The sequence below is a fragment of the Trichosurus vulpecula genome, chromosome 7, assembly GCF_011100635.1.
Source record: "Trichosurus vulpecula isolate mTriVul1 chromosome 7, mTriVul1.pri, whole genome shotgun sequence".
Lineage (NCBI taxonomy): Eukaryota > Metazoa > Chordata > Mammalia > Diprotodontia > Phalangeridae > Trichosurus > Trichosurus vulpecula.
The window spans coordinates 173,540,166-173,566,201 of record NC_050579.1 but is presented as its reverse complement, the minus strand read 5'-3'; the positions used below and the strand labels follow the sequence as shown (position 1 = coordinate 173,566,201).

The 26,036-nt window shown below is 39.7% G+C and overlaps 1 protein-coding gene across 1 annotated transcript in view; it reads left to right on the top strand.

Annotated features, from left to right (window-relative positions):
- KLHL32 (kelch like family member 32) overlaps nucleotides 1–23,287 on the top strand; it is a 210,668-nt gene extending 187,381 nt beyond the window's left edge. The window contains exons 8-11 of the mRNA XM_036767768.1: nucleotides 3,606–3,664; nucleotides 6,745–6,937; nucleotides 9,980–10,074; nucleotides 22,884–23,287. Of these exons, the coding sequence (XP_036623663.1) occupies nucleotides 3,606–3,664; nucleotides 6,745–6,937; nucleotides 9,980–10,074; nucleotides 22,884–23,045 (509 nt within the window). The 3' untranslated portion in view covers nucleotides 23,046–23,287. The remainder of the gene's footprint in view (nucleotides 1–3,605; nucleotides 3,665–6,744; nucleotides 6,938–9,979; nucleotides 10,075–22,883) is intronic.
- The last annotated feature ends 2,749 nt before the right edge of the window (nucleotides 23,288–26,036 follow it).

Genomic DNA, 26,036 nt, shown 5'->3' with positions numbered 1-26,036 from the left:
TGCAGAGACAGGCACAATTGCCAGGTCCCATCTCCACGAGGGCTGATTCCTTAGTTTTATTGACTGGGGGGACTTCAGTGGAAGCAGGGTCAATGGTGTTTGTGGCCACTGTGGGCTACAAAAAAAGATTCCTTTTTCCATAAGAAATGTGTAGTGAGTTTATCAAATGCAAAAGTATTATCCTTTTTTAAAAAAGGAATTAGCCACAGACTTGACCCGCTAAGACCAAAGGACAAAGAGAGCTGTTCTTCTCCTTCCCCTACCCCTTACCTTTTACAAACGCAAGCATTTACTAGCTGTTGTCTTTGTCACAGCCTTAAGTGTCTGAGAGGGCACTCCGAAGTGTAGACAGAGTTTGTTTGGTGTTTTTAACCATCCCGTTATCTTCTCTATGGTGGGTTCATCCATTCATCACTGAGTTTCTTGCAGACTAGTGCCGGGGAGATTTAAGAAAATGTCTTGCCGTTGTCTTGTCCTGTGATAGGAATCATTTCTCACTTCCAGCAGCGTGTTAACTTTTCATTTCTCCAGGCAGTTCTTTAAGACCTCGGTGACTTTCTGTAGCCAGCAGTATTTTTCTTTTTTGAATTCACAGTTCAGGAGCATATGATGAGGCTGTTCATTTTGAATTTTGGTTGAAAATTCTCAAGTTCAACTGTGGCACTTCAAAGTTAGGGAAAACTTGGTTTCGAAAATTGATGCTGATACAAGATGGCATATTTAATGACAGATGTATCTATAGAAAGCTGTTAAGATGCAGATTATCCCCCTGGGGAGGGAGATCAAAACTGCCAATCTATAAAATATACTTGATAGGGGCAGGCATGGAATCTATCTATGCAAGTGCTTTGATTGCGGGGGACAGTGTAGCAGCATGTGGCATCCTAACCTAAGAGCAGACAAATCAGCTTGATGACTTTCAAAGCCAAGAATACCGCTGCAGGCAAGGGTACTCCAGTCTAGGAGAAATTAAAACATATAGAGACTGTTATTAATTCCATATCTATTTTTGTGTAGTCAAATCTGTATGCAAATCCTTAGCATCTCATTTCAGCAGATTAATCTAAAAGTGAAGAGTGGTGTGTGAAGCGAATGGAATGAAGAAGCTCCACAAATGAGCAAAGGCATCAAGGAAGTGGAAGCAGGGAGAACTTGGAGGCTTCATCTTTTTTTTTTCTTTTTTTTTTGAGTGTGTACTAAGGGAAGTGGCTTTATTTATGTGCTTATTTGTCAATTATTTTAACGGGAAGCAGTAGCAGCAGCACTGTCTGGGGTTTTCCCTCACAACAGTGACTTGGCAAAAGTTGCCACATTGCCTCGCTGGTGAAGCTCTTGGCATTTCACGTCCTGGCACTAATCAACCAAATAACTGTAATTCTCCCCTTCCCCCCCAACTAGTAATCTGACTCCTCATTTCTAAATATTATTATATGAATGAAAATACATATGTTAAGGAAATCTAATTACTGAGCACAGATTAGAAAAAAAAAGATTGCTTCTGTGGAAAATGATAAATAGTAATGAGAATACTGGAGAATCTTGTAAGAGAAGGTATGAACTGCCAAGGTTGTTTACTACAGTAGCGACATTCTAATTCAGTGCTATACATTTAATCTCTAACAAACAAAGTCTGTTAAGGATAATACTATGAACACTTGACGTACTGCCTTCAGCAATTTTAACTGAAGGTGACGTCAGCAGGGTCTGGTATTTCTGCCACAAGTTCAGCAGCCTCCATGATTGAAGTTTGTGTGAAAGGGAATCTGGCTCTCCGGTCCCCCTGTTACTGTTGCATTCCTCACTGATGTACCCCGAGCAAGGGCTGGTTAATCATTTCAACACCAAAGACTTATGTAGTCTCAGTGGATGCTTGATAATTCATCTTCTGTTGTTAATGCTGGGTAGGAACAATTAGGTATTGAAAGTTTCACAAAGGAAGAGAGAGGCTAAAAATTAATCCATTCTGCGCATATATTTGGCATATGTGTCTTTATTGTAAATATTTGAGGGGATATAGTTATTTCTGCCATCTTTTCTTAAGTGCGAGAGATTTTTTTTCCTTTGATTTTTATATTAGAAAGGAGACATTCTTAAAGAAATGCAAAGTTCTTTTTCACTTAGATACTAGAGGCTCATTTGTGTATTCTTCATGGATCTGTACCACAGGCAAATTTCCCATTGATCTTAAAAGGAATTCCTTGCTTAGAGGGAATGAAACCTAACCTCTCGTTAAAAATGATCTTAGAAAATTAAATGAATGATTCAAGTTCTTTACTGGAGGGAAGTGGGAGAATGATGATTGGCCTGGATTTGTTTTGTTTTGTTTTTCCATATCTTATTTGCCTATTGTTATCATTAGTCCAACTCTTTTGTGGTTAACTAGGCACCACTATGTTAGCATAATAACTTAAACATACCAGGTACTCACGGACTTGCAGAATTTAATTTAATTACACTTAAGTAGTATTGAAAATGGTGACCCTTGCAGAGAATTTGTGTTATGCTGACTGGGCTGCTAGTCTATGATCTTGTCAAAGAAGAGAACTTTAGGTATGTGCCATACATACATAGAAAATATAAACTTTTATATTTCTTTGCAGCCTTATCACATTGAAGCTATTAAATAAACAAGAAATTCTCTAGCCTGGCTTTAGCCACTGATTTGGGGCCAGGATTTAGAACATAACACACAAGACTATTGTTGGTAAAAATTTCTTCTACTTAAGATAGAAATTGCTTGCTTTTGTATTGGTGGTATTTTTTCTTTTTTGGCTTCTACTGATGTCCACTAACGCCATTTCTTCCACAAAGCCGATTCACATGCTGATTTTTAGAGGTTTGAATTTTGATTGTAATAATTCATGCTGAGCAAATGGTTATTACATTGTATGTTGCTCTGTACACACAACAGGCCTGGAAAGAAGTCAGAATAGGGGAAAACTGGGAACAGCACGATATGTATTTAAGAGTTTTTGGTTAAGTAGATGATCTCAAGCCTCCTTAGATCTATGCAGCAATCAAGAGAGTTTCAAAGCCGGGAATTTTTGAAGAGTTTTAAAGGTTGAATACTGACTTTTTAATTATTTTTTCAAGCAGAACAACTGCAGACCCCAGGCTATACTATTTAATTTGTGCTAAGTTACTCTGGTCTTGGGAAATAGCATCTCCAAATAGGCAGAAGCTGTTTGTGTACTATTATGCAAACTGTTGAAATTTACAAAGTTAAATGTTTGGCTAAGATTTATCCCTGTTGTTCAGTGTCCTTGGGACAAACCACACAGAAGTGTTTCTTACAACCGAGTTGCCATCTCTCTCTTCTCCTTTTCTCCAAGTGATTTGTTGCATTTTTCCCTCCTTTCATTCATCCAGTTTGTAACAATCTGACCATGTCCAGTCTTGGTAATCCCAGCCCACTTGTCGCTCCTTCTTAAGTAGACAACCTCCAAAATGTTGCTTCAAAGTGAAGCTACTTAAATAAACTTAATCACATCATAGGTTTACATTAGGGCACACAAACCAATCCTCAGTTAATATTCCCTCCACTAATACTTCATTTTTATTTGTCTTATCCATGAAGAGATTTAACACATGTTAATCCATTACAGGTGGAGTAACTAATACTGCCCAATATCAGAACAGACTAATGGTGTACGAACCCAGCCAGGTAAGGACTAGCTAGAAGCTCCTGAAAACTGATTTTAAGGTACATTCAAGTTATCATTTGGTGTAATATGTATGTATTTTTTAACTATGTTACCAATATATGCGATCTCTTTCTCCTCCATACGTGTGTATATATGTATGTATATGTATATATCTGTATTATGTACAGTATGTATTATATACAAATTTATAATATGTGTAAGGAAAATGAACCTTTTATCTAATGAAATTTAGCTAATGACATTTTGTGGTTTAAATTCCATTTTCCCATAGTTCTTTCCTGTCTGTACTAGGTGAGAAAAATATTTGTTTGGTGTTCATTGGTATTATGATAATATACATACTCTCCTCTTATGTAGAAGATCTTGACTGAGATGTTTAAATGAGCCCCGATGCCCCCTACCCTTTGGCTAGGAGTGTGTTTCTGGGAGGAACACACTGTATAATTTCCATCTCTCCAGGGCAGCTCAGTAGTCAGGCAAACCTGGAGGTAGAAATGCCTGTAGAGTTTGTCTATGCTGTTGACTCACCAGCAGCCAGGGCTTGAATTGTAAACATTCTAATGAGGTCTGGCCTTCTCTCTGTCCACTCCTCATATATTTTAGATCTTTCTTTTTTTTTTTTTCCTTCTGGGCTTAGACCTACAGATCAGCTCCCTTTCCTTCTAATTTAAACAACAAATTTACCAGATGTCTACTGAATTTTACGTTTGTCCACTCGTGGACATGTTAATTTTTTTTTCATGGTTAAAGGAACATTTCAAAATAGTCTAATTTGGGTTTTTTATATTCACCCAGAGAAGTTATCAAGGACATGAAACATCAGCTTGGTTTTGGTGACCTGAGCAGGGATGAGCCAAAAATGTGTATCTGGCACCAACTCAGCTTTCCTTTTTTGTATCTTTTTTTATATGCATTTTTAACCCTTACTTGATTCTGAAAATTAGAGAAGCCATCATTCCTGCCTATCCCAGTGTGTTTCCTGGAGTTATTAGAGCTTGTAGAATTCAGAGATTATAACTGGGGATGTCAGTGAGTCAGCTGTCCCAGACGGGATCATTAATGGCAGTCTCTCGAATTTGGCACAGATACAGTTAAAGTGGAAAGGAAGGGTTAGTATTTTCTCAAATGAGGTCTGCTTCATGTTTGTACACACAATCTCTTTTTAAAAATTCCACTGGCATATTGTTTACGGTGGGTGCTGGCAAACATCACATCTGCTTACATCTTGCACAGAATCTCAATCACTCTATCATTCAGCCTTGGTGCTTGTTTCTCTTCTAGGCCTTTGTGGAGAGTCGATAATGCCCGCCATCTGCCACAGAGCACACTGCTACCTGCCAACAGGCAGGCTGGGGTGACCTCTGCTTCCCCACCACTGATTAGTATTCACACGCTGGCTTATTAGGAATGACCCCGCCAGGCCCCTCTGTTTCTTTGCCGTTGCAGCGGTTGGTGGCTCACCTGGAAGGCACCGCAGTAGAGGAAGCTAAAGATATAATCAGGGGATGCAGGCAGCCTTTGCAAACCAGATGGCGTCCATAGTCCTGTGGCAGGGGACAGGACTGCTAATGCAAAAATTAATTCCTAATACTGTAATATGGAGTCTGATAGAAGGCACCTGAGGAAGCCTATGTGGAGCCTAGGCCTTGGTAGCCTAATTAAAGGTATTTCTTGGTCAAATACCTGAAGGAAGCTTGACTTTCTTATTAAGGAAGTTACTTATTTGGCTGGAAGGGTGTTTGATTTGAAAATTAGCTTGGAACAGTTGTTCTCTTTGCATGACATCTACACATAGAAAAAGGTGGCAGACAAAAGTGGTGTGCCTTTCAAATGGCAGAAAACACATTTTCTATCCAAAAATATCTTTGGAAAAGAAGAGGCAAAGTTAACTGAGCCTATAGAAATGCCTGCCATGAATGAATTAGTATTTGTGTATATGAACTTAGTTCCTGTTCCCCAGAGATGATGTAATCTGAGGGGATTTTTGAAATTATACCATTCAAAACATAGGACTTTAATGGTCAAGTTCCAATTTTTCTTAGCAAAAATGCTTCTTGTTTAATATAGAAAGGAAATTCTTAGTGCAATCTACCTCTCTAGGGCAGCTATCAAACTCTTTGTAACTCTGAAGTGTGATTTAAAATTTTTTTTTGAGATGGTGTAACTCTTGAGTTCCTAATTTTGAACCAGAGACCTATTTAGGGTAAGTTGACCTTCTTCTCACTCAGGTGCCCACAGAACCAAATATGAGTGATAAATTATATTCAGTACAATATCAGACATTTACTTTTAAAATATAGAGTGCCTAAATTTTCCTTTTTCTAGTTTGTCATGAAATGAGGTCATAGCAATGTTAACAGGACTTTAAATGCTATAGCATAGAGGAGGTTTGTTGGCAGATCAGTCCTTAGCTCTTCTTCCATTTGCCCCAAAATCCTAATTCTGGAGAACAACAAAACACCTTTTCCTTCTCCATCTAGCGTGTCCTTCAGTGGCCCTAATTACAAGGGGCAACAAAAATCCCCAGCCATACAGTGCTTTTGCATTGAAGTTATTTGCTTAAATGAGTAATCACGGGGTTGAGCCAGCTACCATGCTAACTTGTGTTTTCTCATATCATATTAGACATTATTTCCAAAGTCATTTCATTAAAGACAAATAGAAGAACTGTGTGAATCTCTCTCTCTAAAGCCTTTAAAGTAAATATTTAAGTTTTTGGCTCTTCTCTTTATATGTATTCTTATTGTGCTGAGGTCCGTAAGTTTCATGGCCATTTCCAAGGTTCATGTTGAAACTGTGTGAGTGATACGTTAGGCATGGGGATGGAGGAGGGCAAGGGGGAGTGACACAGGAGGAAATGGAAAGTATCTTAAATTCAACTCAAAAAATATTTTTTGAGGCTCTGCTGTATGCAAGATATTTCTGCTGAATGATGGGTATAAAAAGATGGAAAATGGCATAGGCCCCACCCTCCAGGAGCTTTATAATGTAGAAGTCTCTGCATTTGGTTTTGCTGTTGCCACCGTGAAAACACTCATACCCCATCACAGGCATAGTTCTGCTTTGCTTCTGTTTGCAGAATCAGTGGATCAGTCGAAGCCCCATGCCACAGAGGAGGGTGTATCATTCCATGGCTGCTGTCCAGAGGAAGCTGTATGTTCTTGGGGGCAATGACCTCGACTACAATAATGATCGCATCCTTGTGCGACATATAGATTCCTATAACATAGATACAGACCAGTGGACACGCTGCAATTTCAACCTGTTAACTGGTAAGTACTTTTGACTTCGTGAATTCGAAAAATCTAAAACTTGTTGAGACCAGAAGCTGGCTTTGTTTTGAAATACATTTTTAAAAAAGATTTTTACCATGTTCCTAAATATCTAAATAAGTGAGGTTGATTCTAGTGACTAGAATAGAGATATTGTTTCCTTTTTTTGAGGAGGAAGTCTACACCTTTAAGTATCAAAGCTAGTAAAGCTAGTTGATTTCTCTAAGTGGCCTGTATTACTTTTGGAGTTTTTTTTTAAATAATAGCAGAGAATTTCCAGTGTAGAAATTCCCTTTACTGATATAGATGGACACTATATCTGTATTTTAAAGTCTTAGGGAGTTGCCTATGTCACTGAGATAAGTAACGTGCCCGTCGTCACATAGCTAGCGTGAGTCAGAGGTAGGACGTCAGTCCCAATCCTCTTGGCTCTAAGAATGGCTTTCTGTTCAGCATTCTATGCTCTCAAGAATACTCGGCACTTATTTAGTACTTTTAGATTTACTAAGTTTTTAAATAAATTTTTAAAAATCCAATTTGATTTATAGGATAACTACATAAAGTATTGTTATTCTCATCTTATAAATGAAGAAACTACAACTCATAGGGGTGATGTGATGTGCCCTAATAAGTACTGGGGGAAGGATTTAAATGCAGGTGTTTCCTGACTTCTGGAACAATACTTTTTCTTTATGTGACATAGCCATCTTGCTTCTTTACGTGGCTAAGTGAGGTTCATACATTTCTTTGCTGAAACAAATATGTACTTTAAATTTTGTAAATGATGCAGTTATGGGGATAGGGGTCTGAGTTAATGAATACCTCCCCTCTTCCCCCAAAGTGAGCCTTATATTCCTGACTCAATTTAAGTTCCAGTAAATTTATTTTTTCCACTTAATCCAACTATCTTCAATAGACAGAATGATCTGGAAAAGGTTGCTGCTTTGGTTTGTTTCTGTCTTTTTGCATTTCTGTGTTTAGTGATGTGCACAGACAACACTATGTTTGCTCCTAAGAAGTAAATAGTGTTGTAGGTATCAGCATTTCTGGGCATAGTAGCCTTATAGACCCACTTAAAAATTTCTATCCAGGAATGAAGTATTACCATAATGAAAAGCTGTGCATAATGTCCTAATCATTCTGATATAACTTTTATTGAGGCATGGAGGGGAAGGGGAGACACAAAAATAACAGCTAGGTGGCGCAGTGAGTAGAGCACTGGCCCTGGAGTCAGGAGGACCTGAGTTCAAATCCGGCCTCAGACACTTGACGCACTTACTGTGTGACCTTGGGCAAGTCACCTAACGCCAATTGTTCTGCCTTTTCTCTCTCTCTCTCAAAAAAAAAAAACAACATAACTTTATTTCATCTTTATGGAGTTGAAAGCTTTTTCTGTCTTTGCATTATTACAACTTAGAAGTGGCCAGTAAATGTTTTGCAGTGAAAAGGCAGCTGGATTTTGGAATTTTGGATTCTGGGGACCTGGGGTCAGATCTGATCTCTGCTGCCAGTTAGCTGGGTGACCCTGAGCAAGTCTTCTCCCCTTCTTTGGATTTCAGCTTTCTCATCTACAAAATGAAGGCTTTGTACTCAGTGATCGCTAAGGTTCCAGCACCTTCTGTTATATCCTGTGAGCTCAGCCCGTTAGTCCATTTCCTTTGAATCATTTACAAAATAATAAATCAGGTTCTAGGACTTGGCAGATTGCTTTACCTTTTGATGCCTTTTTAAAGTGGTGAGTTGAAAACCAGATACCCCCGTGGGCAAACACTCCCAATTCCTAATGCTGGCGACAGTATTAGTATTCTCTTTTTAGAGTATTATTAGCTGGAAGTGGTGTTTAAATGCTTGAATTGATCTACCTTTTTGGACTTTTAAAAAAATGATTTCTGAGTCTCCCAAATGCATGTATAGGTTTCTTCTGAGTTACCTTAGACTATCCAGTTCCTTAAATCTGTGATTCTGACTGGCTTAGGATATAGTTTATTTATTGCTTCAGCCAATCCCTTGTCAGCCCATCAATAAAATGTGGCTATCACATTCTCTGATGTCCTCTAGGAAAGACTGTATTCTTAAGTTATTCTGTCTTTAAAAACAAAACAAGAAACGCTGCCAGCACTAAGCTAGGACTTATATTATTTTGATGTGTCAGCATTTAGGGTTTCCCCCAGTTATTTCCAGATCAGCTGTTTTCAAGACAGTTTAGAAACTGTTGTCTGTATATATGTACACACACATGTGTATCCATACAGTATGTATATAGTATATCAGAATCCTGTTTAATAGGTTGTGTTCAATATAGACATGTTTGGCAATCCATAGGAATGACTTTTTCATTATTAAGTATCTACTACATATTAGCATTGGGCTAGGTGCTGAGGACAGAAAAACTAAAAAAAAATGAAGAAATCTCTTCCTTCAAGGAGCTCATGCGTTTGGAGTTAAGAGGCATAGCCTACACATCTAACCATTTTCTTCCATTCTCACATTCAGGAGACATTCCGCATCTCAAAGATGTGACATAGAAATATTAATTGTTTACACTTATGAGGTGCCTGGGTTTGCATAGTGCTTTCCTCAGTGAAAATAATATTGCTGTTATTTTATAGAAGAGGTCTCAGAGCTAATAAATGGCTGAGCCAGGGCTCAAAGTCAGGTCCCCTGATAACAAGCCTGGTTCTTTTCCCTTCATGACTCTGATTGGTACTGGTATAAATTGGTAGCACGCAGTATATACTCTTAGATGGAAGCCCCCTTACTTAAATTAATTTTTAATAAATCATTTCACTAATGGCTTATAATAATTATTTGCCCCATTTCTGACCCTTATATCATCACGCAGATAGCTTCTCTGAAGCTTAGTGTGCCCACAATGGTTCTACCCTCTACCTCCTGGGAGGCAGTGATCAGTTGCCACCTGTCTCGCACTGTTTCTGTTAAATCTACCAGTGTAAAGAAATTGCATCCCTCAGTGCCAAAAGGGTTAATTAAAACATGCAGGTGGTGTATTTTACACCCCCTTCTTCTTTCTTTTTGCTTTAGGTCAAAATGAATCTGGAGTTGCCGTCCATAATGGAAGAATATATTTAGTTGGTGGCTATTCGATTTGGACAAATGAGCCTCTGGCATGTATCCAGGTGGGTAGTTGAGGTTCCTTTTGAAGTCTCTTCAAGTGGTTCAGAAAGGTTACTCTTTTGCAGAGCTGTTACTAAATGAGGAAAAGCATTCAAGTGAAGAGAGAGGCTAAGATTATATTTTTGTGGGGGGGGGGAGAAGGTGTGGGTGTGTTTGCTAGTCATTCGGCCACTAAGCTGAGGTCTGACTGTATGTTGAAAATTTTATTTATTAAAATATTGTGCCCCTGAAAGAAAAAAGGGAATGAGCAAGGAATGTTTGTGTATATGTGTGTATGTGTATGCATGTATGTGTATTTCTCTGTGTAAATGTATACACATTCACATGTATGTATATGAATGAAAGGGAGGTCCTCACTCTGTTTGAAAATAACACAAAACCTTTTGTAATAGTTTACAAACATTCCCCCTCCTTTTATGCATTAGTCATTTTGTTTCCTAAGTATCATAACTGAAAATAATAGGATTCTTTTTTTTTAAGGCTTGTGCACTTCCATTGTTGTTAGCTCCAAAGCCTGCTTTACTTTCTGGCACACAGTTCCCAGAGCTGTTCTGAGCAGCAAGTGGTTTGTCATTGGCCAGCCAGTCCCAAAGCAGTGTTGGCACAAGCTGACATTAGCAGCTCAGGCCCAGCACAGCGCTCAGCATGCCTTTGGAAATAGTCCTAGCCAGCGATGATTTCCTCAGACAGGACCTGGTTTTTTTAAAAAATGTTTTTGGCCATAGTTTTGTATTTCTTGTTTCTATGTTGTCTGACTACATGACACTTCCCCCCTGCCCAAACTCAAATACCCTGTTGAAGAGAGAGTGTTTTACTGGAGCAAGGGTGGCGGGGATGCCCAGCACTTGTTGACTTTGACTTGACATCAGGGAGTGAGGGAAGAGGTTCAGCTCTCCCAGGCATATAAACTATGCTGGAGTCATCCGCTATCTGCCACAGTACAAGAGATCAGCCCGATGGGAAGCTCCCTGATTGGAGCGTTTATATTCTTTCCTGCACAAATTAGCTGTTCTGTTAAGTGCAAGCAATCTGTGTCAGTTGTCTGTGGTTTCCAAGCTATGAGGAATTGCCATCTGGACATGGTTGGTGAGCTTAGAGGTGCTGCAAAATGAGCTTTCCTGGGAGTTTTGATCCAGCTGATGGGAGACAAGTGCTTGGTTATGTTTAGGTGATATTTAATACAGTCGTAGCCTCTTTTCTTCTGAGCAGGTTGTAAGTCCGCTCTCATTCCACTATGTCCTTGGTGAGCTTTGGAGACTCTTTTAAGACCGCTTGGATGCCTTTCTATACCTTTGGGGTGGGAGGGAGGGAAGGAGGGATAGTCTTTCACACCTATAACTACTGGCAAAATGTTGGGGTTGGGGGGAGATGTGCAAGCCAAGGAGGCATTTTATAACCAACCGTGATCTGTAAGTCAATCTGCAACTACCTGCCTGACCACTGGCCTGATATAACATCATTCACCATCCTCCATAACCAGCCAAGGCCCAGAATTCTGTCATTGCCTGCCTTGGCCAGCAGGTAAGCCTAGGAGCTGGTTATCTGCCTAGCTGCTATACATGTTCAACCTTTCCCCTCACCCCATTTTCTCCTTGCTCAGGGATTGATAATTAAATCAGTCTTATCATAGCTTCTGTGAAATAGTGTTATTTTTTTTCTCTTCTTAATTTAAATTTATTTATTTAACATATTTAGTTTTCAGCATTGATTTTCACAAGAGTTTGGATTACAAATTTTCTCCCCATTTCTAACCTCCCCCCCACTCCAAGATGGCGTATATTCTGGTTGCCCTGTTCCCCAGTCAGCGCTCCCCTCTGTCACCCCACTCCCCTCCCATCCCCTTTTCCCTTCCTTTCTTGTAGGGCAAGATAAATTTTTACGCCCCATTGCCTGTGTATCTTATTTTCTTGTTGCATGCAAAAACATTTTTGTTTGTTTTTGAACATCTTATTTTAAACCTTTGAGTTCCAAATTCTCTCCCCTCTTCCCTTCCCACCCACCCTCCCTATGAAGTCGAGCAATTCAACCTAGGCCACATGTATATCATTATGTATAACCCTTCCACAATACTCATGTTGTGAAAGACTAACTATGTTTTGCTCCTTCCCAACCCATCCCGCTTTATTGAATTTTCTCCCTTGACCCTGTCCCCTTTCCAAAGTGTTTGTTTTTGATTACCTCCACCCCCATCTGCCCTCCCCTCCATCATCCCCCCCTTTTATTTTTTTTATCTTTCTCCCTCTTCTTTCCTGTGGGGTAAGATACCCAACTGAGTATGTGTGATATTCCCTCCTCAGGCCAAATCTGATGAGTGCAAGGTTCACTCATTCCCCCCTCACCTGCCCTCTCCCCTCCTCCCACAGAACTGCTTCCTCTTGCCACCTTTATGCGAGATAATCCACCCCATTCTATCTCTCCCTATCTCCCTCTCTCAGTATGTTGCTCTCTCATCCCTTAATTTCATTTTATTTCTTTTAGATATCTTCCCTTCATCTTCAACTCACCCTGTGTCACACATAGATATACACATAGATATATACATACATACACATTCACTTATATATATACATAAACATATATATATATGCATATTCCCTTCAACTACCCTAATACTGAGGTCTCATGAATCATACACATCATCTTTCCATGTAGGAATGTAAACAAAACAGTTCAACTTTAGTAAGTCCCTTGCAATTTCCGTTTCTTGATTACCTTTTCATGCTTCTCTTGATTCTTATGTTTGAAAGTCAAATTTTCTATTCAGTTCTGGTCTTTTCACTGAGAAAGCTTGAAAGTCCTCTATTTTATTGAAAATTCATATTTTGCCTTGGAGCATGATACTCAGTTTTGCTGGGTAGGTGATTCTAGGTTTTAATTCTAGCTCCATTGACCTCCGGAATATCGCATTCCAAGCCCTTTGATCTCTTAATGTAGAAGCTGCCAGATCCTGGGTTATTCTGATTGGGTTTCCACAATACTCAAATTGTTTCTTTCTGGCTGCTTGCAGTATTTTCTCCTTGATCTGGGAGCTCTGGAATTTGGTGACAATATTCCTTGGAGATTTCTTTTTGGGATCTATTTGAGGAGGTGATCGATGGATTCTTTCAATTTCTATTTTGCCCCGTGGCTCTAAAATATCAGGGCAGTTCTCCTTGATAATTTCTTGAAATATGATATCTAGGCTCTTTTTTTGATCATGGCTTTCAGGTAGTCCAATAATTTTTAAATTATCTCTCCTGGGTCTATTTTCCAGGTCAGTGGTTTTTCCAAGGAGATATTTCACATTGTCTTCCATTTTTTCATTCCTTTGGTTCTGTTTTATAATATCCTGATTTCTCATAAAGTCACTAGCTTCCACTTGCTCCAATCTAATTTTTAAAGTAGTATTTTCTTCAGTGGTCCTTTGGACCTCCTTTTCCATTTGGCTAATTCTGCCTTTCAAGGCATTCTTCTCCTCATTGGCTTTTTGGAGCTCTTTTGCCATTTGAGTTAATCTATTTTTTAAGGTGTTGTTTTCTTCAGTATATTTTTCAGTATTTTGGGGGGTCTCCTTTAGCAAGTCATTGACTTGTTTTTCATGGTTTTCTCGCATCCTTCTCATTTCTCTTCCCAATTTTTCCTCTACTTCTCTAACTTGCTTTTCCAAATCCTTTTTGAGCTCTTCCATGGCCTGGGACCAGTTCATGTTTTTCTTGGAGGCTTTTGTTGTTGGCTCTATGACTTTGTTGTCTTCTCTAGGCTGTATGTTTTGGTCTTCTTTGTCACCAAAGAAAGAATCCAAAGTCTGAGACTGAATCTGGGTGTGCTTTCGCTGCCTGGCCATATTCCCAACCAACTAACTTGACCCTTGAGTTTTTCAGTGAGGTATGACTGCTTGTAGACTAACGAGTTCTATGTTCCACGTTTAGGGGGGAGATGCCAGCTCTGTCACCCCAGCACTCCTCCTTCCCCAAGAACCCCCAGCCCGAACTGGGCTTAGATCTTCAGCAGGCTCTTCACTCCTGCTCTGATCCGCCACTTAATTCCTCCCACCAGGTGAGCCTGGGGCCAGAAGCAGCAGCAACTGTAGCTGCCCCACCTCCGCTGCCCCCGGGGCTGGAAGCCGAACCGCGAACTCCTTCCACTCCCGCAGCTTTTCCCACTAACCTTCTCCGCAGTCTTTGGTGTTTGTGGGTTGAGAAGTCTCGTAACTGCCGCAGCTCACTGAATCAGGGCGCTAGGGCATGCTCTGCCCGGTTGCTGGTCTTGTTGGTCCACGCCGCTCAGGCTGGGCTCTGCTCCACTCCGTTCCTAGCTCCCAGCTCCGTGCGGGATAGACCTCACACAGAGACCATCCAGGCTGTCCTGGGCTGGAGCCCTACTTCCCTCTGCTGTTCTGTGGGTTCTGCCGTTCTAGAATTGGTTCAGAGCCATTTTTTATAGGTTTTTGGAGGGGCTCGGCAGGGAGCTCAGCCTGGTCCCTGCTTTCCAGCTGCCATCTTGGCCCCGCCCTCTCCAATCTAATTTTTAAAGTAGTATTTTCTTCAGTGGTCTTTTGGACCTCCTTTTCCATTCGGCTAATTCTGCCTTTCAAGGCATTCTTCTCCTCATTGGCTTTTTGGAGCTCTTTTACCATTTGAGTTAGTCTATTTTTTAAGCTGTTGTTTTCTTCAGTGTATTTTTCAGTATTTTTGGGGGTCTCCTTTAGCAAGTCATTGACTTATTTTTATGGTTTTCTCGCATCCTTCTCATTTCTTTTCCCAATTTTTCCTCTACTTCTCTAACTTGCTTTTCCAAATCCTTTTTGAGCTCTTCCATGGCCTGGGACCAGTTCATGTTTTTCTTGGAGGTTTCTGTTGTAGGCTCTTTGACTTTGTTAACTTCTTCTGTCTGCATGTTTTGGTCTTCTTTGTCACCAAAGAAAGAATCCAAAGTCTGAGACTGAATCTGGGTGAGTTTTTGCTGCCTGGCCGTATTCCCAACCAACTAACTTGACCCTTGAGTTTTTCAGTGGGGTATGACTGCTTGTAGACTAGAGCGTTCTATGTTCCACGTTTGGGGGGGATGTGCTAGCTCTGCCACACCGGCACTACTCCTTCCCCAAGAACCCCCAACCCGGACTGGCCTTAGATCTTCAGTAGTCTCTTCACTCCTGCTCTGATCTGCCACTTAATTCCTCCCACCAGGTGGGCCTGGGGCCGGAAGCAACTGCACCTGTAGCTGCCCCACCTCCGCTGCCCTGGGAGTGGTGGCCAAACTGTGAACTCCTTCCAGTCCCGCAGCTTTTCCCACCAATCTTCTCTGCGTCTTTGATGTTTGTGGGTAACTGCTGCAGCTCACTGATTCAGGGCGCTAGTGCCCTCTCTGCCAGGCTCCTGGTCTGGTTGGTCTGAGCAGCTCACGCTGGGCTCTGCTCTGCTCCACTCCCAGCTCTATGTGGGATAGACCTCACCCAAAGACCATCCAGGCTGTCCTGGGCTATTCCGTCTGCTATTTTGTGGGTTCTGCAGTTCTAGAATTGGTTCAGAGCCATTTTTATAGGTTTTTGGAGGGACTCGGCGGGGAGCTCACCTAGCCCCTGCTTTCCAGCCGCCATCTTGGCTCCGCCCCTGAAATAGTGTTATTTTATGTGTGTGTACGTGTGTGTATATATATATACACATGTTTATATATACACATTGTGATTAGGTATGTGTATAAACATACACACACGTACATATATACATATACTCAAAACATATATTGCCCTATGGCTTCACTTTGATTCTTTGTGGTTCTGAATCGTAGGTTGCAAGTGGGAAGCTCTGTAAATGTGAGCATCTGGGAGACAAGTACTCTATGTATGGAGAATCTCTTTTCGTTTTGAGCTCTGTACACAATATCCTTTATGAGATTGGCAGACACTTTTAGCAAGCATCCTTTACTATGTTTAATCTGTCTCTTGATATTAATACCCTGAAGACTGCTGAACCGGGCTATCTTTCGTTACCTGTCTTAAGGAATCTTGTATTATTTTGTCATATATTTTGTTGGAAGACAGTCCTTAGGGCTCTGTTCAAGAGGCCAGGAGTACTGAGTGGAATGCTTTTCTATAGTTAATAATAAGTACTCTGTATTTGTATTACAAGATCTTGTATTATCTATACCTTCTTCTCAATTTTGTGATTGTAAGAAGGTGGTCTCTTATAGGATAGTTTATGAAAAATTGACTGTTTCCTTCTCATGCTTTCATCTAAGGCTCCCTGAATATTATCTTGCATTTATTTTGTTTATATTTTGGATATACATATGTACACATATACATACACACAGGGTATCCCAGAAGTTTTAGGGGAGTTTAAAGTCTTGGGGACACTGTACATGTTGTCTTCCACAGAAGTATGTGAGCTCTTTGTGGGCAGAGACTGCTTCATTTTTGCCTTTGTGCATCTGGTGCCTAGCACAGGGTCTGGCATGTAAGCAGGCACTTAGGAGTTCCTGTTGATTGATTGATATGTGTAAGATACTCTCATAAAGTAGGTATGTTGCTTGTTATTTTGATGGATCTGTGATCTCATCAGTGTGGGTACAACCCTAGACTGTGCAACTCTTGTCCACGTTGTGTAAATCCTCCACAGACGGTTCACCCCATGTTGGAGGCCTTCCGTTAGATCTCTTGACATCGTGTAGACACCACTGTTTGTTCCTCTCACTTATTATGTCACTGGCCCACTTCCTTTTTTTGTCATATGTGACACGGGTTGGAAATGCTTGCTATCCTCTAAATTTGGGGTGGGGGGGTTAATAATGTTCATGGTATCGTCCTAGTTGTTTGGGATCTCCCTTCTTTTTTTCAGATATCTTGAAAACTGACTAATCAATGCACCCAAAATTATTTTGTCTCCACTGTAGACCTCCTCTGTGTAGTCTCGGTCTGATCAAGCCATTCTTCCCATTTTAATTTTCCTTAGTGATATTTCAGCTTCTGTAGCATATGTTCTGAAGTGACTGTTCTAGCTCCCACTTTCTTAAGAGAGATGGAGTAATTTACTCATCCTTATACTTCCATGTAGCCCAAAGGGGACAGTGATGTTAGAGACTAAATACAGTGGCTCCACTCTGATAGATGAAGAAAATAATTTGTTCCAGATCGTTTATATTTTGTAGTTGTTTCTTGCCCTTCAATTCTTATCCTTGTGTGCTCCGAGGATGCTCTGACTTGTATTATCTCACCCTGCTATCTGTATATACTCCTTACCATTTTTCAAACTGATCTTTTATCATAATCTTCTTCCATAAGATTTTACAAATGTGTTTACATTCTAAAAAAGTGTTTCTCTTGGCTGACCTTGCTTGGCAACGAGATCAAGTGTTTGCTGGTTAAGACAGTTTCTAGGCACTTTAGCCCTTTTTGTTATGAGGACTGCTTTATGGGTTAAACTTTCATAGGAAGTAATATGCTAATGTATATTTCTTTTATCCATTTCCAAATTTTTGGTATCAGTAACTTGTTTAATAGGTCAGATTTAAAGCTGTTTTAATTGCAAAACATGTCTTTTATTCTAATTTAACATTGTTTGACAAATACAGATACCTGTTAGTCTCGTGTGTGTGTGTGTGTGTGTGTGTGTGTGTGGTTTGGTTTTTGGATAGGCCCAAAGTCCTTGACTCACTCTTCTTGAAGAAAGTAATTACTGACATATAGTAGAGAACTAATTTAGAGAAATACCACTATACCTCTTTGTAACCTAAATTCTGTACTTTTCTTTCACTATTTTTATAAGCAATTTTTTTTAGTTTAAAAATTTTTACTTTTATAAAAGTAAAAAGAAAAAAAAGTCTCTCTAGTAGAGAAGCATGTTGTTGACATCCTAACTCCAAGGCCCGCCTGGTTCCCTTTCCAGTGCTGGCTGCACCTTTAGTCATTCTCCTTGGCTCCTGGGTCAGGGTGGGGACATTCGAAGACTTGTTGCTCTCCATTGCTATTTCCAGGTTTTCCCCCTTCCTGAAGCACTCAGTAACCCCTCTTCCTTTCAGGTTCATGCTATTCATATGTCCCACCTCTTCTCTGTAGCTCAGAAGAACCCGTATCTTATGTTGCTAAGGAGTACTAATACTCTCAACCTCCATATCCTACCTGTTGCCAAGGCCTGCCAGTTGCACCTTTGCAACATCTCTCCAATATTCCCCCTTTTCTTCTCTGACAGTGCTATCACTCTACTGGTGACCTTCATTACCTCACCCCTTGATATTATACAATAGCTGCTGGTGGGTCTGCTTGCCTCAAGTTTTTGCCCAGTCCAATCCATCCTCCATTCAGCCACTGAAGTGATTTTCCTGAAGTGCAAATCTGATCCTTACTTGATAACCTCCAGCAGCTTATTATTGCCTCCGGAAGCAAATACAAAATGCTTTTTGGCATTCAACGCACTTTCCTAAGCCAGCCCCCTCCTACGTTCCCAGACTTCTCATGCCTGATACTCCTCAGCACGTACTCATGGGTTCGTTGACACTGGCCTCCTGGCTGCCCCGTGAACAAGATGCTCCCATTTCCAGGCGTTTTCTCTGGCTCACTCCATGTCTAGAATGCTCTCCCTTCTAAACTTCAACTACTGACTTCCCTTGCTTCCTTTAAGTCCTAACTAAAATTCCGCCTTTTTCTGGAAGCCTTTCCTAACCCCTTTTAGTTCCAGCATCTTCTCTCTTTTAATTATTTCCTATCTATCCATTTTGTAGCTCACTTTGTATGTTTGTTTGCATATTGTCTTCTCCATTGCAGCGTAAGGTCCTCATGGGCAGGGACTGTCTTTCGCCTCTGTGCGCACAGCACAGTGACTGGCACATGGTAGACACTTAATAAATGTTTACTTGTTGATTAAGTTACTTTCACGTAAATTTGGAGATTCCAAGATCACAGTCAAACCTTAAACAGTGTTGGGTCTGATCAGGTCCATAAGGCTGCAGAAAGACTGCTGGATTTGCAATCAGGGGACCACTTCTTTGGCTCTGGACCAGTGATTAGCCTCTTGGTTCTTAATTTCCTTACCTATAGATTGAGAGGGCTGGATCAGATAGCCATTAAGTCTCTTCCAAACCAAAATTTCTAATCCTATGATGCCTAATTCTTTCTTCCTCCCAGGTTACTCCCAAACTTTCACTGTAATCCAAGAGACTAACCAAATTATCTGGTCCAAGAAAACATGTACTTGAGCTCCTCTGAGCTGTGTGATTTCTCTATTTATCCTTGACCTGCAACAGGCTGCATGCAGTGCTCTTTGTCTCAAGGGCAGGTATGAAAGAGAACACCCCTGACATAGTCAACTCTTAGGATTGCGGCATGGCCCTATTTTTAATGAAGCCACAGGACAAATATTTGAAATAAAGGTTTCTGACGGATGTCGAAGTGCTATTGTTTATTTTTGTGTGGGCATAGCAAACATTTGGCATGAAGCGTTGATTCTAATCTGCTTTGCCATGTATGAAGAATAACGTACGGGGGAGCAGCTGCATACGTGTGCAAGTGATTAGTTTGCATTTCCAGCTCACCTCCACTGTTCTTCATTTAGTATTATTTCCTTTTGGCTAAGGGATGCTCTGCCAAATTGGCAACACCTCAATGCAGATGCCTTTTTTTTGCCAGCTAATAAGGGAGGGTTTTTTTGGGGGGAAAAATGCCAACTCTTCCTTTCCTGCGCTCACAGATTAAATGCATTACATCTGTTTAACATATGCAGTCTCTGTTGGCCCAGAGAGTCAGACAAAGGGTCTCTGGCTGCTTACCTTCACTCAACTGGTATCTTCTCTTTTAACTGTGTTTTCTGACATATTTCTGCCTGAGTGGCCTCAAATCCTTCCTCTCCCTTAGAGATGCATTCTGGAGAGATAAATGACAACCACCAGCAAGGATACTGTGTAAATAAATCGAAGAGAGGTCTCCCTACATTTGTAAAGCCTAGCTTCAAGGCATTAATAGTAGTTTCATCTCTAAAGGAAGAAAAAAACTCCAGTTGAGGCATGCCAAATCCTGCTGTTGCTTCCATACCTACAAGAACTCATTTTGCTCCAGATGGGTGAGCAAGAATCTACTTGGTATGAGAAGAATGCATTTCTGTATTTGCTTTCATGGAAACTTAGATATGCAAAAATAGCTTTTTTTCTTATGGAGCAATAGATGTACTTAAATCTCTTCCAATTTAACGCCTACCCCTTTGGCTTCAGTGCCCTGTACACAACTGGTCACCAATACATGTTTAACAATGAGGACCAGAAGTGAGTTAGGGAAGAGTACAGTGAGATTACAGGTGTGAAAGATTGTTTTGGGGTAAGGTATGAATTTTACCACTTGACAAAGCAAAAGAATCAGACCTGTATCATTTGTGGTGTGTGGCATTTGCTAGACGATAGTTCTGTATTAGACTGAGTTCCTGAAACACCAGGGTTGTCTTGTATGTTTCTTTGTATCCCTGGTTCTTAGCATAGTGCCTGGCACATAGTATTTGTAAATGTTTATTGACTGACCAACTAACTGACTTCATTCTGTCACCCAGAGTTCTAAGTAATTTTCAAATTTAATATATTAAGAGGAGAGGTCAAACAAGTGTGAATAGCTACAAATCATTTGTATATTACAACTCAATTGGCTAGAGAAAAGATAATGCACGTTGCAAAGTATTACTAAATCTATTATGAACACTTAGTTTCTTACCTTATTTGAAATTCAACTTTTTTTCCTGGTAGAACTCTACTCTTCAAAGAAAACCTTTCTTCCATTAATGAAATCAAATAAAGTCAGAAAATTCCGAGTTCCACCATCCTTTAAGTAATTCGAGGAGCCTCAGTATACCCTTTGCTGGTGGCTCTTTGACCAGTCGTTATCTGTTCAGTTTATTCCGTAATGCATATATTTCCTAACTTCTGCCCTACCATGGGCTCAGCAACAGACAAAGCATATTGTCCTTGGATTTTAAAGACAATACTCTTGATGTCGATGGTACCAGTTTGTGTGTGGCTGGAAAATTCCTAGCCTGTAGACCCTGCAGCATTTGTGTAGCCTAGTCTTTTGGTTAACAGCCATGTTGATTAGTTTGAGTTGTTTGGCCCCAGAGATGATGCATATTCTTTAAAGGAAATCAGAAGCAGACTGTGGTGGTCGGCCTCTGAAACTGCACACCAATCCCTCAGTCTGTATGCTTCAGGTTATACTGCTGAAGGACCCCTTAGCATTTCTTCTCTTCACCTTGTTTACTATGCCCTCCTTGAAGCGCTTAAGGGCAGGGAAACCAGGCTGGGGTATTCACAGCTTTGTGACCCGTAGTTTTGATTAGGCTGAAGAGCCTCATTACTGTTGAGTAACTCTTGCCCTCAGTGTAACGTGGAGGTGCCATGACAAGTCATTTATGTTTGCATTCTTTGATGTATTTCTAAGTTTCTCAGCTGATGGCAGAAGCAGCAGAAGTAAACACATTTACATGACTTCTGGAGGGATTCTCTGATGCATGTTTGTGTCAGAAAAGAGTTCTTAAAATGCCCCTGGTCCGGCCCCAATCATAGTAGGTTTCAATTAATGAACATTCCTAACCTGTCTGTAGCTTCAAGCTTATTTTTGTCTCTCCTCCCTCCAATAGTCTCATTTGTATTTACCTATGGACTTTTCACAGGCTAAGACAGAGTCAATTTATGTCTTATTGACTACAATTAAGAGAATAGTGGAAAGATATACTCTTTATTTTGTTATGTGTTTGCTGAATTAAACTGCAAATCACTTATTATGGGGGGATAGGAAGAGCAAAACCTTATCCACTATCATTTATTGCAGTATTATCATGGATAAAAATATACTACATATGTAACTGTCTAGCTTTCATGCATGTGTGTGATACTACCACCTTAGAGGCAGGGAACATGGTAAGTTTTTCTGCATACACATGCTATATATTTGTGTTTGTTTATATACACTCACACACATACATATATGTATATATACACACACATATTCAGTAGAATGCTACATTTGGAGTCTAGAAAACCTGGGTTCAAATACCATTTTGGAATATGAGCAAAATATTTAACTCCTTTGAGCTGCAGGCAGTTCTTTAAGACACGTTAAGTTGGAGAGACAGGTAATCTGTCATGCCTGTACTGACATGATTCATTGAAGTACTGACCCATCACTTAAGAGTAATGCTTTCATATATACTCTCTGATTTGATCCTTATCCCAGCCAGCTCGTGAGGTAAGCGGGGCAGGTGGTAAGGCATCATCCTCGTGTAATGGTTGGGGTGCTGGACTTTGAATCAAGAAACCTTGGGTTCATATCCCACATGTGATGCTTACTAGGTGACCACAGGCAAGTCACTCAGCCTGCCTGCGCAAGCTTCAGTTTCCTCCTCAGCATAATGGGGAGAATACCTATAGCTCTTACCGTAAAGGTCTGTAGTGAAGCTCAAATGAGAAAAGGTTCATTAAGTGTCTTAAAAACCTTAAAGCACTACATAAATATCAGATCATCATCATCATCATGGAAAGAAAAGCACAGAGAGATCAGAGGGCTCCATCCATTAATAAGGAAGGGGAAGAGTGAAGGCACAGGTGATCTTTTGAATCTGACCAATTTTCTTTCCACAAGTCTCTTGGCTCTCAGTATGTGTTTGTGTATTTTACCATCAAAAGAAAAGATACAATACAGTGTCTGCAAGTACTGGTTGGTCAAAAACTTGGAGAATGAGAAATAACATTCTCACACCCGAGGGAGGAACTGGGTTCCTGTTGTGTTTAAACAAGATTCACTTACCATCTGTAAACTTTGGCAAGTAGGATTTATTCTCTGAGTATTCAAGTGCTCTTCTCTCGGCAGGTTTTGGATGTTAGCAGAGAAGGCAAAGAAGAGGTATTCTATGGACCTACACTTCCTTTTGCTTCCAATGGAATAGCGGCATGCTTCCTTCCAGCTCCATATTTCACATGTCCTAACCTTCAGACCCTGCAAGTGCCTCATCATAGGATTGGCAACGTCTGAGCATCCCAAACGTGCTGTTTCACACAAGTCCAAGAGCAGGAGGAAAGAAAAGAAGAAAGTCACTGAAGCTCGACTATCCGATTGACTGTGGGCATTGAGAACGGAAGGAGTCAGTGCTCAGTGCTTCCTTGTCTTGTTTTACACATCTGTCTTAAGTTCAGATACATATTAGTTAAAAAGAGAATCATTTTCTAAAATACATTATTGAAAAACTACTGTCATTTTTTTCTCCTTTATCACATGTCAAGATACCATACAGTACATGATTTTTTTTTTAAATCATGGTATAGCTCAGTGACAACCTGTTACTTGCCTTTATATGGCTCCATGTGTCTTAAATACATTCTCCACATGTCCTTCCCAGCTAGTGTTGTCCAGGATTATACAATACTATATTAGCTGTGCAAATTTATTTCTTGCTAATGGCATCACTGATTCAACAAAATAATGGATCTTCAGTATTAGACTTTTCACCATTAAAGAAAAAAAAAACACAACAAAAACTAGTACTTATCCCCGTTCAGTAGAGGTTCTGCATTACACTATGATAAATTTTTAAATGTCATATTTTATTCAAGGTAATCCAAGAATAATAGAATGGAAGAAGGCTGGGAGAAAAAGCCAAAAAACTCTGAATTCTTACCCCATTTTACTCACTCTGTGACCTTGGGCAAAAAGTGTAACTTCTCACAAATTTTAAGCTTCCTTATTGTTTAGGCAGTGTTATTATCTCCTCTTTCCACGCCAAAGGGACATTTTGAAGATGAGACAAGCACTGTGAAGTGTTTTGACCTCTTAAGGGGAAAAAAAAACCATATTCCTAAATTATAAGATATCACTACTGTGTTCAGGAGCACGTAACTGAGCACAGGGAGTACAGATTCTTTTTATGTTTAAAAATGACCAGAGCCAACTTGGAAAGTGTAAAAGTATGTAAGAAAATGTATACAAATCCCAAAATGAATAGTAGATAGTAATTAGGATGAAGAGAGTTTACTTACTCTATCTATCTCCAACCTTGTACAAATCCTTGCCTCAAGTAATAACTATGAAACATTTCTCATTCGAACTCTGTTCAGTGAAAGATGACATTTAAAAGCTTAAAAAAATTAGTCTGCACTAATTATATACCATAAAGTGCTCTGACATAAATTTGAACCTAGAAAAGGCAGTTCTAAGAATTTAAAAGTTTTCTTATTTTATTAAAGGTTATGTCAATCTTGAATACTTAGGGGATTCTTCTCCACCCTTTCCATCCATATTTCATTATTAATACTTTTAATAATGAATTGGAAATCTCTTTTCAGACCAGATTTGTATCCTTGTTATTTAAAAAATAAAACAAACACAGCCTTCCACCTCCATTAACCCTACTATTCAAATGCCATATTTGATGTATAAATCCAATAGGTGTGAAGAGTTTGTTTGGTCTAACTACGAGCCAATTTGCCTTTATTGAGTTAAGATTTTACTATGACCCATTTGTCCCCTATATATTTTAATTGCCTGCTGATCCAAGACTCTTCATTTAATAGGACACTGACATTTTATTCATACCAGTATTTCCTGCACACTTAAGCGAAAGGAGTCATACATTTAATGAATCAAATTCTCAATAATAGCAATTACTAAGTGCTGTCTGTTTCCTAAAAGCCACCAAAGCATTGAGAGAATTTTAAAATAAAAAGTCAGCTTTATATATTAATCTTTTAAAAGACATCATATAGTAAGGTATCCACTAATTAGAACCTTGTTTTGTTGTTGGGAAGGTAGGGAAGAGAGATGTGCCATATTTTAGAAAAAAGAACAAATCAAGTCAAAAGCACTTATTAAGGGGCTATTATGTGGCAGACACAGATAAGCACTGGGCACACAAAGATAGGCCAAAAAAAAAAGTCCTTTTTCTCAAGGAGCTCACTCTAATATGAGAACAAGCTTGAGAGTAATGATTTAGTTTTACTGTTGCTCTTTAAAGATAAAAACTCCCAGAATATCTGTCTGAGCCCTGGACAATAAGAGCGATTTACATCACTCCCAGGTCGTCACCAAAGAGATTCAGAGATACCTTATTAAAGGTGAAATATCATTTCAGAAGAAATCTGAGCAAGATTCAAAACAAAAAAAAATACAAGAGGTGAGAAACAAGAGGGAGGTTGGAGTTAGCCTTCAGTAACCAGCAAATCAACATGACCCAACATTACCACAGTTCCCAAGAATAAGTGAGACTTTCCTCTCTGTGCAACGCAGCACATGACCCCTTCCCTCCCGTCTCAGGCCCAGGTCCCAGCAGATTTATTGGAGGGAAAACAGGAATATCAATTTGCATTTACTGACATTGTTTCAAATGATATAGGGGTATAGGAGCTGGGGAGCAAGCTTGTGTAGGAAAAGGAAACCAACCTAGGATATGGACAAATACATATAATGACAGACAGGAACCCTTACATATCACCAAAACAAAACCAAAAAAACCTCTAATCTATGTATGTCAATTTAAGGATTTAAACTTGATTCATATTAAAGATCTTTAGATTTTCTTTTTTTTTTTTGCTATAGGCTTTACTTCTGGCTAAACAAGATTACAAAGTGCACTCTTCCCCTTAAATCTAAAAATTCCTGAAATTCATAACTTTGCTCCACCCCATATGACTAATCAAAATTAACCAATTGGAATCAACCTTTGAAACCACAAGGTTGGGCTATGTGACTAAATGATTGTTCTGAAACCAAATTCTTCTGGACCAGATATATATATTTTTAGAAGGCATTATTAATCTGAAACTTTTTTCATCTCCATAGCTTCCATTTTTTAATTCAAAATAAAAGGAAATTATAAAATTTGCAAAATCCTGGGGATTAAATTATGTAAATAGTAAGCCTATAACTTCTCATGCATTATACATGAACTTTCTCATTTCAAATTATCCTGTGGTTTTGCAGTTTTTTTTGCTTAACATCTGAATTGAAATGAAGCCAGCACAAGGTCAGCAT